Source organism: Lutra lutra, chromosome 1 (genome assembly GCF_902655055.1).
Source record: "Lutra lutra chromosome 1, mLutLut1.2, whole genome shotgun sequence".
NCBI lineage: Eukaryota > Metazoa > Chordata > Mammalia > Carnivora > Mustelidae > Lutra > Lutra lutra.
In genome coordinates, this window is record NC_062278.1 from 70,237,723 (window position 1) to 70,256,449 (window position 18,727).

An 18,727-nucleotide genomic window follows, 5' to 3' on the forward strand; every position below is an offset into this window, starting at 1 on the left:
TGACTTGAGTTGTGAAATTACTAAGAAAATAAAAATTGGTCATAACATAGATAAATGGCTGAGAGTCATTGGTATCTTACACTGGTCTCTTTAGTTCTAGAAGTGGGGACACTTTGAGAGTGAAAGGGGGCATTAATCATTATGCCAGGAAAACTGGAATATAATTTGGGACTAACCAGGCAACTGGAACATGTGCCACTCTATGTCTGGGTATAATGATACACTCTCTTTCTTGGTATTTAGAAGGGGGAAGAACTTCTAGGGTTCATTCTAGAAACCTGAGTTAAAGGGCTAGGTTAATTTAATATGATAGCTAATTAACTAAGAGAAAACATACTTAAATTTTACTTAATACTTAAAGTTTATGTTGTAAAATTTAAGGAAAACCAGTAAACATTTCATTCATAAAAAGTTTGACTTTTTAAAAAATTATTTAATTTTTAAAACCCAAGAATTTCTTTTTTTTTTTTAAGATTTTATTTTTTATTTGACAGACAGAGATCACAAGTAGGCAGAGAGGCAGGCAGAGAGATAGAGAGAGGAAGAAGCAGGCTCGCCACTGAGCAGAGAGCCCGATGTGGGGCTCGATCCCAGGACCCTGGGATCATAACCTGAGCCGAAGGCAGAGGCTTTAACCCACTGAGCCACCCAGGCGCCCCAAAACCTAAGAATTTCTAAGAAAACCTCTTTATATAGAGTAAGTGATATTGCCTCACATATGTAAAGATCTTTTATTTAAAATAATGTTATTTGTATTAGAAGAAGAGGACTTTATAAAACATAAAAGGAGAGCCCCTAAAAGATATATAATTATTAGTTTTCTTTCAGTAGTCAGAATATTTACTTTTATTTTCCTAAGTTGAGGGAGCTATTTACCTTTGGCTTTTTCTTCCTAACTTTAGTTTCATGATTTTGCTGATCGGAAGGACTGGGACGCATTCCATCCTACTCTGGTGGCAGAAGGGCTTTTTGCATTTGCAAACGTTCTAAGTTATCTTCGTCTCTTTTTTATGTATACAACAAGCTCCATATTGGGTCCATTACAGGTAAATAATTCATTTTTCTTAAAGAAATTCCTTAGATTTCATTATTATTACATCTTCTTGTTGGTCCACTGGAACACTGTTCTCTCATGATGTTCAAGTTAAACTTTGTTTTTGATAATAATTAACAATTGAGAGGACACTGCGTGTTCATCTGCTTTGCTTTTAGCTGAATGATAATCCTTTGCTTTCAGTTATTCAAGTTTTTATCAAGCTCTGGTCCATTGACCCTCTCCCTGCAGCCCATAGATGTAGATTCATTTAAAATATAGTTGTACTTCAGACAATAGAGAAACATGAAAATCTGCTTTTAACCAAAATGAATCTCATATTTAAAATTTTTTTTTTAATTTTTTTATTTTTTCAGCATAACAGTATTCATTATTTTTGCACCACACCCAGTGCTCCATGCAATCTGTGCCCTCTACAATACCCACCACCTGGTGCCCCCAACCTCCCACCCTCATATTTAAAATTTTAAGTGATAAATATGAGGGAGGTGTTGTGCAGAAAGAGTTTATTCTTAATGATGATTTTGAAAATAAATAAGCTATATTTTTAAAATACTCTTTCACTTTGTTTAGTAAATATTAAATATAATAAATTGGTAAACAGCATATTTAGAACTAGCAAGTTTCATAGAGTTCATGTAGTCCAACTTCATACTTTATAGTAATTTATAGCTCAAGAAATTGGGCTTTTGAGATGGTATGTGATTTGTTCAGAGTAGTATGATTATTATAGTGAGAGTCCAGGACTAAATTCTAAGTCTCCTTACATTAAAGAAAGGACCCATGATTGGTTGACTTTACTCCACATATTGTAGTAGTGATTGTTTCTAGAAGGTGGGAATCAACTCTGCTACATGACTAGCTCTACATATAATACTAATTTTTTCTCAATAGGTAAAAATTTACTAAGAATGTAGATTTTTTTTTAAGATTTTTTTTTTTTAAATTTATTTGAGAGATTGAGACAGAGAGAGCGACAGAGACCACAAACGAGGAGGAAAGAGAGAAGCAGGCCCCGCCGAGCAGCGGGACCTGAGCCAGAGGTGGATGCTTACGTGACTGAGCCACGAGGCTCCCGACGAATGTAGATTTTTAAAAGCATTTTTAAAGGAGATGTTTTAAGTAGAGGGCACGGTTACCTTCTTCAAATAGGGATATGAAAATAAAATATGTAGGAAAAACTTGATCTGATTTGGCTTGTGCTATCATCCTGCAGTGGTGTTTCCTGAGGCATGATTTTCTTAACCAAGTCCTGTGAGGTGCTCTGACTGAAATAAGGCAGAAGCACTGCATTCCATATAACTCTTTTGGGAATTCACAGTGCATATGAGCGCATTAAATCTCATGAGAAAGAAGTAAAGATACTTGTTTAACCTTGTTCAAATGATCATTACATAAGTTCATGTAATGTCATACTCAATTTTCATTAGATATGCTCAAGTCTCTGTTTTTCTCCAAAGCAATAGTATGTGAAATCCTAGTTTAGACTGTTATTTTGATTTAATTTTGCCACTAATATCCTCTATGAATGTTTTAGTCAAGATTCAACAGTATGTTTTATATGCATTTTTTTTTTTTAGCTAAAAATTGATGATACCACCAGTTTATATACTGGAAATTTTTTTATAGATTTCTGCAGAATTAAAAAGGAAAAGTATGCTATTATTTCTTAGTGAATTATCTCTTTGTTTTTCTTAGAACTATTGAGTTGGGTCTTCTGACTTAGTCTCTTCCTAAAAGAACTATTGTTGTATATACAAATACTGCATAAGTGGGTATTTGTCATTTCAGCTCTTGTGTGTGTTTTTCTCCTCCAGCATGATAATTTATATTATCCTAATAGTTGTAGAACTACAGATAATATAGGTGAGGCCAACAAATATTTAGTGTTCCTATTTTTTAAAAACTCTGCAGGTTAATCATAATATATGCTTAAATATTATGATTTAGTTCAGCAAGTGATTTTTTTAAAACCTATCTTTATTAAAGTATACTTTGCATACAGTAAAATACACGCATCCTTACTGTATAATTTGATGAGTTTTGCAAATCTGTAAATTTGTTTAATCACTACTATAATCAAGATAGAGAACATATGCATCACCCCAAAAAGTTTCATGGTACGTTTTTGCATTTACATTTGCATTCCCTTTGCCCTTTCCCCAGGCAACCATTGCTGGGATACGCTAGTCTCAGAACTGAAGGATTTGGAAATACAAATAGAACTAGTATGTATTACAAAGCAGATCTTCCCAGACAGAAGGTTGTCTGCAGTTTTTTTAGTGTTACTGGTTCTCATGGTCACAAGCTCCCTGCTCCAAGTCATTATATCAAGTCTGTACCCTGCAGGAAGAAGGGGGAAAGGCAGAGGCCAAAAGGCAGAAAGCATGGGCCAGATGTCTTTCTCTTTTTATCAAGAGCAATCATTTTCCCTGGAGCCCTATACCAGATGTATCCATTTATAACTCATTGGCCAAAATTTGGTGTCAATAACCATAACCTTCGTAGCCACAAGGAAGTCTGAGGAGATCAGTACTTTTAATTGAGCATATTGCCCCCTAAGAAATCAAGGTCTGGTTAGTTAATAAGAGGGCAAGGAATCGATATTGAATAGGAATCTATAGATTCAGATTTTCAGGCTTTTACTTAAAGAAGTTTTCAAATAAAGGCATTTGTTTTCCAGTGTAGTCTTACTAACATGACAGATTTGTATTGCATAATTCTGCCAAAATATTCTAAAAATGAAAATATTTATAATACATTTTTCCATTATGTTCATCGAAAGGAACTCAATTAAAATGGAATGAGTCAGTTATGAATGTAAAACTAAAAGAAATGAAACAAGATGGGATTGGGAGGGAGACAAACCATAAGTGACTCTTAATCTCACAAAACAAACTGAGGGTTGATGGGGGGAGGGGGGTTTGGAAGCGGGGGTGGGGTTATGGACATGGGGAGGGTATGTGCTATGGTGAGTGCTGTGAAGTGTGTAAACCTGGTGATTCACAGACCTGTACCCCTGGGGATAAAAATATATTATATGTTTATAAAAAATAAAATTAAAAAAAAAACTAAAAGAAATGCAAAAAGAAAATTGACAGTAAGTTAATTACTTTAGCAAAAGTGTAACTTTTTTTCCTTTATGTATATAACTTGCTATGTCAAATAATGCTTTAATGTGATTATTGCAGTTGGTCGTTAAATTTATTTCCATATACTAACATTTTTTCCTTCCAGATTCTTGCAGATTTAGAAGTTGACTTTTATTTTAACTGGATATATAACCTGTGTTAGAGGTACAGAACTCTCCCTTGGTTAGAATAACCATATTTTATCATCCAAATAGAGACACTTGGGGGAATACTAACTTGGGAAAACAAGTGGAAACTGGGACTATCCTAGGCAAATGAAGGTCACAGGAATATCATATAGTAGAGTATATAAAATGGTTCTATATTCAGCAATGATTGTATCCTCTGTTCTAGTACTTGACAATTTTATGATTTTATGATTTATAAGCCACTAAAATTAGTAGCTTACGTTGTAGGTAGACTTTGGAATGTAACTGTCTACGTCTGGCCCTGCTTGCTTAGTAGCCATCTCTTTTTTTTTTTTTTTTTTTTATATATATTTTTTTAAGATTTTATCTATTTGTCAGAGAGAGAGAGGAGAGAGAGCGAGCACAGGCAGACAGAATGGCAGGCAGAGGCAGAGGGAGAAGCAGGTTCCCTGACGAGCAAGGAGCCCGATGTGGGACTCGATCCCAGGACGCTGGGATCATGACCTGAGCCGAAGGCAGCTGCTTAACCAACTGAGCCACCCAGGCGTCCCGAGTAGCCATCTCTTATATACTCATCTCTGTGTCTTACTGAAATTCTTCTCCATCTGGGCCAAGACCAGTCACTGGTCTCACATATGGCCCATGCTCTTCGACTTCCATGTCATTGTTTATGTTATTACCCTGTTTAGAATGCCCTAGCTGTTCCTCTGCTTGTTGAAATTCTATTTATTTATTCAACAAACATTTATTGAGTGCCTGGTAGATACTGGACACTGAGAATACTAAAATGAATAAGCTCCAATAGCTCCTTAAGGAGCTCACAGTACGTTGAAGGTGACAGGCAAGCATGACATTTACAGTGGTAATTGTTGTCATAGACAGCTCAGAGAAAGGGCAGTCACTTCAGTTTAAGGCACTTCCCAGAAGAGATGACACTAGAATTAAGTCTTGAAAGATGAGTGGGAAGGAGGCGGGATTAGGGCATCCCAGGGATGAGGGAACATGTGCCAACTTTAGGGCTCTTGCCACTGGAAAATCCATTCCTGCACTCCTGCTCCCCTGCTAATGAATAACTCCATCCAATGAACTTGATACTTTGAACCTCTAATGAGCACTTCCTAAAGCTTGTCTTAATTGTAAGGCAGTTAAAATTTAGCTTGTCTTAAATTCTAGATAATGTTATTTCTAAGTTAAAAAGTCCTTGAGGATGGGAAATATATCTTTTTTTTTTTTTTTTTTTTTTTTTTTGCGGGCACATTACTCACTGCATGGTCATACTAGTTACTTACTGTTTGTCAAATTGAATTGAAAAACTGGTTAGACTGGGCTTGGGTAGAGACAAGTGCTGATTGGTGTGTGAAAAGAAAAAAGCTGATGGAGAAATAGGACAATATCCTAGCTGTCCCTGGAGCTGCTTATGCAAAATCTGTTCAGTGACCACATTTGTTGGACATTTCATGTGGACCAGGCACTGTGCTGTTTTCCACTTATTTAATCCTCATCACAACCCTTGCTGTTTTTTATTTCCATTTTACAAATGGAGGATCTAAGGCTTAGAGAGGTTCAGTGGTTCACAGAACTAGACCGAGGTAGAGTCAAGAGTTAAACCTGAGTCTGTCTGAATCCAGAGACCAACCAGCTCTTTGAAGTTAGCTCTTCTGCTTTTATGAAGGATCCCAGCTAATACACTTCAGCAGATATGAGTCATGGTTGGGCATAAATCAGTAATGTTCTACATCTTAACAAAAAAAGACATGAAGATAGAATCTAAAAATAAAGGCGGCAATTATAATAATAGCAGTTAACATTTGAGCCCTTACTGTGGATACTATTCCAAGATCTTTATGTACATTTATTACCTCATTAAATCCTCACAGTTGTTCTAAGAGGCAGACTCTTTTATTTCCATTTTGCAGAGGAAGAAACTGAGGCATAGAGACATTAAGTAACTTGCACAAGGTCACACAGCTGGCAAGTAGTTAAACTGGGTTTTCAGCCCAGGTGGTTATGGCTCCAGAGCTAATGATCTTCACCACTCTGCTAAGTCACCCATCTGTTTCCAATGCTGCAGAGTAACATGATTCCCTCCTTCTTTGCATAATACTTCTTCGGGTAGGCTTTAATAATTTACAGAATTCAAAAATTCTTCCTGGTTCATCCCCGTGTTTCAAATGAATTAAACAACCTTTAGCACTTGTAGTTGGGTCATAAGACAGAAAGGACAAGACAGGACCAACCAACTGGGTTCAAAAATCTTATTCTGTAACTTACTGTTACTTCATCTGTGTGAGTCTCCGGTTCCGTGTCGTTGTCGTGAGGATTAAATGGATCAGTAAATGGATATATAAGATGCATCTCATAGCAGAGTCCCTGCTAAACTAAACATGATTAGTTTTACATAAATGATTAGATCTATTCTTCCATTCCCTTTTTAGTTAGTGGAATTAACTGTAGCAGACCTGAAACATAATACAGGGAAACTTGGGAAGTAAATGTAGTGTCTGACACATGAATGCATGCTTTATTCCTAGGGAATTATTTGGCTTTACTGGATAATTATTAGATTTGATTTACTAGTCTGTAACACATAAATGACATATTGTTATCCTTTGCAATGAGTAAAGAGCGATTTCAGGTGCCTTGTATTTTAGGGTATACTGGGGATGGACCTTTTTCTTTTAAGAAGCATAAATGTTGGGGTACCTGGGTGGCTCAGTTGTTAAGTGTCTGCCTTTGGCTCAGGTTTTGGTCCCAGAGTGCTGGGATGGAGCCCTGCATCGGGCTCCCTGCTCAGCAGGAAGCCTACTTCTCCCTCTCCCACTCCCCTGCTTGTGTCCCTTCTCTCGCTGTCCCTCTCTCTGTCAAATAAATAAATAAAATCTTAAAAAACAACAACAAAAAAAGCGTAGATGTTATAGTTAGCTGGAAACTTAGAGGTCATGTAGTCTAGGAGCTCCCAAATTGGTGAGGCTCAGAATCACCGGGGGAGCATGTGAAACCTTCATTTCTGAGTTCTGCCCTCAGAAATACTGATTAAATAGATTGGGGTAAAGTCTGGCAAATTTTTGATAGCATGTAGGTAAGTAAGTCTGTTGTAGCATATGACCATCTATTTTATAGGTCAGGAAATTAAGGCCCAGCTCACAGTGTTAGAAAAAAAGACTTGGTGCAAAATGTTAATTAACAATTACATTTTTGGAGGATATTTATTCATGCATTAATTCAATAAGCCCTGCTGTGTGGGGAACTGTTATATAAGAACAAGATCCTTCTTAATTGTACATAGCCCCAAATTTTTAATGGGAGAGCTAAGATAAAAACCACGAATTGGGGGCGCCTGGGTGGCTCAGTGGGTTAAGCCTCTGCCTTCAGCTAAGGTCATGATCCCAGGGTCCTGGGATCAAGCCCCGAGTTGGGCTCCCTGCTCAGTGGGGAGCCTGCTTCCCCCTCTCTCTCTGTCTGCCTCTCTGCCTACTCCTGATCTCTCTCTCTCTGTCAAATAAATAAATAAAATCTTTGAAAAAAAAACAAACCACAAAATGATGTTTCAGAAAAGCTCTTGCAAGAAGTTAGAAGAAGAGGTAGAATTGAATTCTACCTCTGTCATCTATTAGTTCTGCTACCATGAGCAATTCACTAATCTCCCCAAGCTGCAGTTTGTTACTTGGAAAAATAGAGATAGCCTTTCCCATCCTGCAAGGTAAATAAGAATATAGGATACCTCTTGGAAAATGGTAGAGTTGTATGAAATGTATTTATGTGTTCAACATTGTAACTAATAGGCTGGGCTCTGGAGCTTACTGACATTGTTCCTGCTCATAAAGACTGCTGGAAGAGACAAACCTACATGTTGGTGTAAAGTGAAAAATAGTATTTTAGAGATTACGAGCAAAGTACTTTGGAGCATAACTGAGGCGGTGCCTGGAGAGAGTCAGGAAAGCTTAGAGAAGGTGACATTTGATCTGGGCCTTAAAAGGATGAGAAGCTTGCCTGGCAAAGACCAGAGAGTTACATGTGTGAAAACGTGGAGTCCTGAAAGCATGGTGTGCTTGGATAAGACAGGATGTCTTTTGTACTTGGACAGTGGATAGCCGTTGGTGGGCTGGACTCTGAGGGCCTCTGTGCCAGGAATTTGAATATTTTCATACATGCAAAGGAGGTTTGGAGCATGAATTCTTGATTCAATAGAACTTTTAGATAGGGAGGATGTCTGGGTGGCTCAGTCGGTTAAGCATCTGACTCTTGATTTCAGCTCAGGTGGTGATACCAGGATGGTGAGATGAGCCTCTCAGGCCTGGCTGGTGCTCAGCAAGGAATCAGCTTGGAAATCTCTGTCCCTCTGCTCCTCCTTCCCACTCGTGCATGCTTGCTCTCGTGCTCTCTCTGTCTCTTAAATAAATAAATAAATAAATAAAATTTTTTTTAAGAACTTTTAGACAGGTAACTATGGCTTTTTCTGGAGAAAGATTTGGAAGGAGAATGACTAGAGATTGTCATTATTATTGCTTTGTTAGCAAGTTTTATAGTTTAACACTTGCTATGAACCCTAATGATACCAGCCTTTGCCCTATTGGGCATTTGGCTTGTTTTTGCTGTTCTACATGCTGTTCTGTATAGAGGACTTTGCCTCTTTTAAATCATTTCCTAAGGATAACTCTCCAGGAGCATTAACATATCAAAAGATCTGATCCTTATAGTGCCTCAGTATTTCTGTTACTCTGCAAAATGATGTGTTAATTTTTGATCTCACAAGCAGTATAAAAAGCACACTGTTTGACCACATTCAGTAGCATTTGGTGCTAAGTTATACTCTCTTAGTAGTCCTCTTTCATTTCCATTTTTCTGATTACAAGGAAGGATGTATATATTTTTCTGTGTATAGCAGTGTTAACTATGTAAACTTCAGTACTGATATTTTAATTACCTTTTTCTTTTCATTTCTTAATTTTCCTATTTCTTGAGTAAAACTGCTAAGTTTAAGTAAATATTTTCAACAGCATAATTATTATTTTTACAGATAAATGATCTGCCTCAGACTAAAATAGATTTAGTGTTTTTGAATTTTACCTTTCACAGGCATGTTGGGCTAGTGTGCTCACTCAGTTAGTGCTAACGTCAGGGATGTCCACGGTAGCTAGTACTGATTCTTCCAACTTATGTCAGAACTAATATGCTCTTAAAGAACAGTCCTTAAAGTTTGTGGAGTTTTTTTTTTTCATTAAATATTGTTCATCTTGATACTGAAATTGAATTATACTTACCTTTAAAGCTTAGTAATGTTAGGGACGCCTGGGTGTCTCAGTTGGTTACGTGGCTGACTCTTGATTTCGGCTCAGGTCATGATCTAATAATGGTCATGGAATTGAGCCCTGTGTATGGCTCCTTGCTCAGCAGGGAGTCTGCTTAAGGATTCTCTCTTCCTCTCCCTTTGTCCCTCCCCTCGCTCGTTCTCTTTCTAAAGTAAATAAATAAATCTTCCCAAAAAACACAACTTAGTAATGTTAAATTCAGGCTTCTCTTTTGGACTCAATTTTTTAAATTAAAATTATAACACCATACACGGTCACTCTTAAGAAACCCTATTTACTCATAACTTTACCTACAGTGCCCAAGTTTTCTTCAAAGGCAGTCTTTTCTTAGTTATCTAAAGCAGTTTCTGCATTCTTACTGTCCTAACTTATTAAGTTCTCTAGTGGATGGCATGGCTTTATCTAAGCACTCCCAGTCTGAATAAATTATTTCTTTTCCAAGGGGATTCAGTATAAAGCTATCGTTGACTAAGAGGGAAGTATATTTCTTCTCTTTTTCACACATTTCAAACTTGCTGAATCTAAAAGCTCTCTATTTCTTCTCTCAGAATTTTGCAAGGGGAGGTGAGGGAAGCACAAGACTTCTGAAAGGACCATATGGCCTAGTCACATGTGCACCTCAGGCACACTGGACCTTCCCAGTGTTGCAGAGTCCGGGTCAGCAGCTTGTGTTGTGCGTAAAGAATTGCAGCACACCTCTTCTGCTTAACTAGCTGGTTCACTTTTAGTGGGTTAGAGGGGTTTGGCCACTTGCTTGTCATTACCATTTTGTATCATTGGTAAGTGGCATGTATTATTTTGGTAGGTTTGAAGCAATGAGACACTTTATTTGAAGCTGGATTTAATTAACTCTATAAAATTGACCAGTAAGTCTTGAAGAGGGATTACTTTTAAACATTATTTTTTGTATCATAAGAGTAATAAATTCATAGAGTAAAGAAAATTCAAAGGAAAAAAGTCTGCCTTCTAATCCCTACTCCTGCCTTCTGTAGTAAGGACTATTAACAGTTTCTGGTGTAAACTTCCAGAACTTTCCTGTGCATATTAAATCCTGTCTATATGAAAATATATACCTGATTTATCCTTTAAAAAATTAGAAACAAGTTCTGTTATAATACTGTTCTATAACCTGCTTTTTTGACTTAATATTTTATAGACATTTTTCTGTGCCAGCACATAGAGCTATACTTCATTCTTTTTAATAATATTTAGGATGTTCTCATTTTTTTGCTACCTCTAACAGTGTTGCAGTGAAAATCCTTGTATATACACACATCTTTGCATATTTCCTACCTATTGGCTAAATTCCAAGGGATAGAATTACTGGGTCAAAAGGTTAATGTCAAATTATTCTTCAAATTTGTATGCTAATTTAAATACCAAGAATTTATGAAAAGTACCTATTTCCCAGATTTTTAAGGAGTATTGGAGGACAATGAAATTAGGTTTGAATGAAGCTTCTAGATGCACTTCACATGTGTACATTATAATATGTACCAATGAACTAGACCTACTCTCTGGATTGCATGTAGTTTTTTCTTATAATTGACCTAAAATGAAAGGAAATTGACCACCTTGGCAAAAGAGATTAGGGCAATCCTGGAGAGGAAATGCCATCTTTTGGGAATTGGTTTAGAATTGGTCACAAAAATCAAATAAAATACTTTATCATATGATTTTATATTTGTAAATTTTAAGAAGCTATAAATATAAGCATTTATTTCCCTTTAGGCTTGAGCAAAGAATTTTCCTTTTATTCCTCGCAAATTAGGTTTTTCTTAAATTTCATGTCTCAGCCCCTAACTTCATCACAGCAATGTCCTCTGCACACCTGGTCCAGACTCAAGAAATGTGCCATCCAGTACTCAGAGTGATGGCATGCTTAGAATGGCTTTTTGTTAGGCAACGAGACTTATAACGTTTTAAAAGTACGACATTATCTTAACCAGATGGCATAAAAAGTGTAGACTGTGGGTCATATGTTTGTTTTACTTTCATTGCCTGGTCTTTTAATATTTAATATTTTGTTTTCCTGATAATTTTAACCAACAGCGATATAATATATTCCACAGATTTCAATGGGACAGATGTTACAAGATTTTGGAAAATTTCTTGGGATGTTCCTTCTTGTTTTGTTTTCTTTCACAATTGGACTGACACAACTGTATGATAAAGGCTATACCCCAAAAGAACAGAAGGACTGTGTAGGCATCTTCTGTGAGCAGCAAAGCAATGATACCTTCCATTCGTGAGTGTCTTTTAAAATTTTTCGTAAATGTATTTCTCTCTATTGTATTATAAATGAATTAATACCTAGAGAATTAGAACTTCACATTTTCTTTAAGACATTCTTTTTTAATAAGAAATACTTATTTTTCATGAATCATTTGATAGTTAGATTTATATAAATAGAATCTTAAGTAATTAGTATGCCTAAGATATTACACTGTTTCCCCCACTGTAATCTTTTAACAGAGGAACTCGTGGCATTTTGCACACTGTTAGCATTTGGGGCAGGACAGTTTTCTGTCAGTCCTGTATATTGCAAGACATTCAACATCTCTGCCCTTCTTATAGTGAATGTCAGTAATAACTGTCCATCATTGTTACAGCCAAAACAATCTCTTGCATTTTCAGCACTTAAGTAGGAAGTCACTAGAATTGAGAATCATTAGAGCTTCATCAATTTTTTCCCTCTGATTTGCTGTATCATAAGAAATTGAACAATCAGCTGTGAAGCAGAGAAAATACCTCCCCTCATTTTAAAATAACATAATGGAGAAGGGGTGTGGAATTACTCATTTGTTGTGTTTCTTTTACTTACCAACTATTCTTTAGATATTCACATGTCATCTTATATAAGGAGTAAGATTAAATGACTAATAACTATTTGTTTAACACCTTCTGTGTAACAGACACTGTTCGAAGTGCTGAGTGAATGAAGTCCTAGTAAACAAAACTACCTCATAGAGCTTATATTATATCATAGTTAGATGATATAGGCAATAAAAAGAGAAAAAAACGGTATAGTGTATTATGCAATAAAAGGGGCTAAAGAGACAAAGCTTTGGCCAGGGAGGATATATGTGTGAGAGGGTGCAATTTTAGATGGGAGACTGGGGAATGGCCCCACAAGAGATGACATTCAAGTAAAGATACGAAGAATCAAGACCTGAAGGAGATGGCTGGAGGAAGAGCATTAGTAGATAGAGGGAATGGCAAAGGCTAATGCCCTGAGATGGGAGTGTGGCTGGCAAGTTCAGGGAAAAGCCAGAAGGCCAGTGTGGATAGATGTAGGGAAGCTGAGGGAAAGTTGTAGGAGATGTAGGACTTTGTTGATACTTGTAAGGACTCTGGGCTAATGAGATCGAGAGCTATTTGAAGTTTTTGAGCAGAGGAGTGGCAACACTGAATTAGGCATTACCAGTATCTTAGTGGCTGCTTTGTTGAGAATAGACAAAAAAGCAGTAAGAGGTCAAGCAAAAATAATTTATCCTCCTTTTGAGTCTATTTCTTTGTTTAAGGTAAGACATACCTGTACTGTTGGGTTCAACTTCATTCATTTTATAAAGTATTATTCTTAGATTATCAGTGTTCTTGGAATGTTGGTATAAACGAATTCTTCATTTTTGCTAATTAATTTCTTTAATTTCCTTTTAAACAGAAATGTAATTGTCTTTACAGGTTCATTGGCACTTGCTTTGCTTTGTTCTGGTATATTTTCTCTTTAGCACACGTGGCAATCTTTGTCACAAGATTTAGTTATGGAGAGGAATTGCAGTCCTTTGTTGGAGCAGTTATTGTTGGGACATACAATGTTGTGGTTGTGATTGTGCTCACCAAGCTGCTGGTGGCAATGCTTCATAAGAGCTTCCAGCTGATAGCAGTAAGTGTCCATTCTTCTAGAAACTTTATATTCTTTCAGGTCATACCAAATGTATGCAATAGATAAGGCAACCAAAGATGATAAGAATTAAGAATTAGTACTATTTTTAAATTAAATATAGATTTTTAAAATGTAAGTAATGTATATTAACTGCAAATCTTGAACCAAATTTTTACATACAAGGTATGCAAACATTTGGACAGTTTATTTATTTATTTTTTTTTAAAGATTTTATTTATTTATTTGACAGAGAGAGATCACAAGTAGACGGAGAGGCAGGCAGAGAGAGAGAGAGAGAGGGAAGCAGGCTCCCTGCTGAGCAGAGAGCCCAATGTGGGACTCGATCCCAGGACCCTAAGATCATGACCTGAGCTGAAGGCAGCGGCTTAACCCACTGAGCCACCCAGGCGCCCCATTTGGACAGTTTAAAATGATCTCTTTCTCTCTTTGCTCCCCCATTCCCCCTCTACCTCTCTCCCTTGCTCCTTCTGCCCTCCTCTCCCCCGTGTGTGTGTGTGTGTGTGTGTGTGTGTGTGTGTGTGTGTTCATGTTCATGTTCTGTATTGCTTTTTCATTTTCCTCTTACAGAATCATGAGGACAAAGAATGGAAGTTTGCTCGAGCAAAGTTATGGCTTAGCTACTTTGATGACAAATGTACATTACCCCCACCTTTCAACATCATTCCTCCACCAAAGACTATTTGCTATATGATTAGTAGCCTCAGTAAGTGGATTTGCTCTCATACATCAAAAGGCAAGGTTAAACGTCAGAACAGTTTAAAGGTAAGAAATTAAAATTGCAACTTGGAAGTTTTAACAGCTCCTAATATCATATGTTTACTAAAATGTAAATATGTCCTAGGCCTCTTTAAGGCCTAGGACTGTCTACTTTTTTTCACTCATATATCCCTAATGCATGGCATATGCATGGCATATTATCCTACGTAAAGTAAGGATTCAATATGTGAGAGAGAGAGCTATACTTTTTTTTCATGAAGTCTTATCTCACAGTTTTAAAATATGGGAAATATTTAGAATACCTATTCTGTCAGCATAGATAAAGATTGACTACTAGAGCCATCTCATATTTTTCCAGTTCTTCTTGAAAGTTACTCATTACATAAATAATTCAATACATGTTGCTATAAACCAGAGATTGGCAAACCTTTCCTGTAAAGGGCCAGATAATAAATATTTTGGACTTTGCAGACTGAGACAAAATCAAAGATGTTCTATGCATATAACAAGTAATATAACAAGAAAGAACACAAACATCCATAAAATTTTTATTGGTGAAATTGACAATTTAATATTAATTGAGTAATAACTTTTTGTAATACAGATCTAATATAAAGAATGGAATTCCACTTTGGGGAATAAATAACATTTTGCTTAATTGGGGTTCAAAATTAGTGTTCCCTATCATCAAATTAATTACAAATATTCATCTGTAAAAACCATTCTTAGCTTATACAGACCATAAAAAAATAGTAAGTGGGCCATGTTCGGCCCATGAGTTGTGGTTTGTTAATCCTTCCTATAAACCGAAGATTCCTAAAACTATTGTTAAATCAAGTAAAGCATCCAGATGAATGAATAAAACAAATGTTCAGGCTGTATTTGTTTTAAGTAAGTGTTGGATATTACTTTGTAACACTTAAAGCCAAAAATACAGTCTAATAAAGCATGTGTTTGTGAATATTTTTTTAAAAACCCACCTCATAAAAACAAACAAAAACCTCATTTAGGGACGCCTGGGTGGCTCAGTCGGTTAAACATCTGTCTTCGGCTCAGGTCGTAATCCCAGGGTTCTGGGACTGAGTCCTGCATTGGGCTCCCTGCTCGGCAGGGTGTCTGCTTCTCCCTCTGCCTGCCGCTCCCCCTCCATGTGCTTACTCTCTCTCTGTCAAATAAATAAATAAAATCTTTAAAAAAAAATCGACCTCATTTAAATATGGTTTATGTCCATTGTTTGTACCATGCAATTGTTTGTTTTGAAGGAATGGAGAAATCTGAAACAAAAGAGGGATGAGAACTACCAAAAAGTGATGTGCTGCTTGGTGCATCGTTACCTGACGTCCATGAGGCAGAAGATGCAAAGTACAGATCAGGCAACTGTGGAAAATCTAAATGAACTACGCCAAGATCTGTCAAAATTCCGAAATGAAATAAGGGATTTACTTGGCTTTCGGACTTCTAAATATGCTATGTTTTATCCAAGAAATTAACCATTTTCTAAACCACGGAGAGAATAATTTTCAGTAATAAATCTGAAAGACTGCATTTGCATAATTTGCAATTAAATCAATAAGATATCTATTGAAATTAAAATGAAGAATTATGTCAAAGCCATTCTTTAAAACATTTATAGCAAAATATATTATGTAAAATATGTATATAGAATTAGTTTTTTAAAATCCTCTGTTGGGCTTTTTGCAGGAGCAAAACAGATTAAGTAGATAGGTTTTGTTAGCATGCTGCTTGGTTTTCTTACTTGAACAGTGCTTTAAATTTTTTTCTTCTTATGTTTAAGAAGGGCAGTTATAATTGTACACATTGCCAGAGGTTTTGTAAAATGAAGATCAGCAGATGTGGGCTGATCTCAATCCATAGGACACACCTGAAATGTAGTAAGTCATGGTTTTTAAAATCTCTGTTTTAGGAGTTCACATGCAGTTCAGTATTTATTGTTCGGGAGTATAGTTTTATCTAAAATAATGGTCTATTTTTTTTATTTTGTTATAATCTTACATAACAAGGAAAAGCCCCTAATGGATGTTTGAATCTATTTATGTCTCTATAAACTTAAATTCACTTCAGTTTTTGTTATTATAATATATTTACTTTTACATGGTTGTAATCACTTTGTATTTTTTATTTTGTTTTTTTCACTTAATAGTATTTTATATATACATTTCCGTGTATTATTATAGTTCACATATTTAAAGTTTTATAGGATTATATATAGTTTTTGAAAAATATAGTTAGTAGACTTTTCATTTTATAGCAATCAAGCATTTGAGTATGTTTATAGGTTTGCACAGGCACTTCACTAAGGTTAGGTATTTGGTGGCTTTTAATTTTTCTTTATCATAATAGTGCTATAATTTTTTTCAGGTTGGAGTGACTGTTAATAATTATAAAGCTAACCCAAAATAAGGATTTAGAAGATGCTTTACCTTATGTGGTCACAGCCTGTTTTGTTTTGGTAAACACTGGAAGATCCTGTAAGGCAAGAATTTATTTCATATTTGGACCAAGGTTCTTGAACTAATCTCCCAAAGTATTTTCCACAGAATTTAACGTATCTTCTATAAAAGTGACTTCTTGCTTATTTATGGATCATTCTTGCTGCTTAAGATGAAAAGCCTTGATTTTTTTAAAATTGGAAAATAAAATATGTGTTTAAATTTTTTTCCTGTGTTCATGTAAGGGATGTAGTTTAAAAAGTTTCACAGGCTTTTGCTTTTCTTTTCTTGCAGTATTTCCAGTTAAGAGGTTATTAGGTATATGCTTGTCTTCTTAACTGAATTTCAGATGGTCTTAAGGCCACAGGGTGCAGGTAACCCTTGGTCTGTGAGCACCACTGATCTAGGGATCATTGGCTAAATATATTAGTATTGTGCTTCATTTTGCTTTTTACTCTTTATTTTTTAATTTCCAAATTGTAAGTGTTCCCTCTTTGGGGAAAATTCTTATAAAATGTTTATTGTAAAGTTATATATTTTGTCTACAATGGGATTATGCACTTCCCAATTGGGATTTTACATCAGGATTTTTAGTCATTCTAAAAAATACCTAATTATTAAATCAAAATATCTATAGAGTGCCTACTGTATGCATGAGTTACTTATGAGGTATATTTTGAATGACAGCATATTGTAAGAAAAAAGGTAAATAAAACTTGATATTACATTATATGTTGGCAGAGTTTGTTTATTGTATTATCATGTACTTTTATACTTTTCTATTGAACTATAATTCACCTAGCATAAAATTTACTCTTTTAAAGTGTACAATTCAGTGTTTTTGTTTTTTATAAATCATGGTAAGGGTCTCAAACATAAAACATCAACATCAGAACCCTTTGTTCTCCTTTTCACCTCCAATGGCAGTCATATTGAACTCTTTTAGCTATTTCTTATATTTATAAATACCATGTTTTGAAGTAGTATGTTCACACAAAGACCTGTATGTGACCATTTTTAGCAGCTTTATGGATTCATGATCCCAAACTGGATCACTGAGAACCACCGAATGTCCATCAACTGGTGAATGGATAAACAAACCGTACATCCCTACAGTGGGTATTTATTTACTCAGTAATGCAAAATTGTGTCGGACTTCAGTCAGAGAAGCAGAACTACTGGATATTCGCGGGCATCCCTGTATGTTTGTATAGCGATTTGGGTACAGGGACTTGCTGTTACACAGCTGGGTTCTTTAAGCAGTCTCCATGAGGCTGTTGTTTCCGCACCTAAGAGCCTGGAGTTCACAGGATAGGCAGTTAGAAAGGGACAGTAGGTAGAAAGTGGAAGACAGAAAGACAAAGCTGGAACCCATGAGGACTGACTGACACCCGTGTCACTTCTCACTGTCTCCAGCTTTGATAATGTGAGTATCCTGGGAGAAAAGTTGCCTTTTGCCAGGTTGCTGGACATACACTTGACCCAGGAGGCAAAGAAGCTGAAGGAGGATGCAAGGAAGGGTAGAACCATGTAGGCCCAACTTCCTCCCTGCCCTGAAAGGTGAGCCAGCAGGTAAGTCATACCATGTGGGAACTACAAAATGCCTACATAAAAAATAAGATGGCTGCTGCTTCACTTCTGCCCTCCAAATTTCACACGAGAATGGGTCTTGTGGCTCACCCTATCTGGTAGTACACACGGAAGAAAATTTGGGGAAACATAAAACAGCCTACCCAGGTTAGCACAGGAACAGACTACCCACCTATGCTATAACATAGGTGAGTCTTAAAAGGATAATGCTAAGTGAGGAAGCTCATCACATAAGGCTACATACTGTGTGATTCCATTTACAATGACATTCTAGAAAAGATAGAACTATGGAAACTGAAATCAAGTTATTGGTTACTAAGATCTGGTGGAAGGAGAAGATGGATTGTACAATTAATCAAACTATATACTCAAAAAGGGTGAATTTTAATGAATGGAGATTATGCTTCATTAACCTGACAA

General features: G+C 36.1%; 1 protein-coding gene across 4 annotated transcripts in view; it reads left to right on the top strand.

Annotated features, from left to right (window-relative positions):
- The window catches only part of TRPC1 (transient receptor potential cation channel subfamily C member 1), a 72,608-nt gene extending 55,159 nt beyond the window's left edge, over positions 1–17,449 (top strand). For all 4 annotated transcript variants that reach the window (XM_047726855.1, XM_047726865.1, XM_047726876.1 and 1 more), the window contains 5 exons: positions 903–1,046; positions 11,716–11,891; positions 13,328–13,529; positions 14,118–14,312; positions 15,530–17,449. In XM_047726855.1, the coding sequence (XP_047582811.1) occupies positions 903–1,046; positions 11,716–11,891; positions 13,328–13,529; positions 14,118–14,312; positions 15,530–15,757 (945 nt within the window). In that variant the 3' untranslated portion in view covers positions 15,758–17,449. The remainder of the gene's footprint in view (positions 1–902; positions 1,047–11,715; positions 11,892–13,327; positions 13,530–14,117; positions 14,313–15,529) is intronic.
- The last annotated feature ends 1,278 nt before the right edge of the window (positions 17,450–18,727 follow it).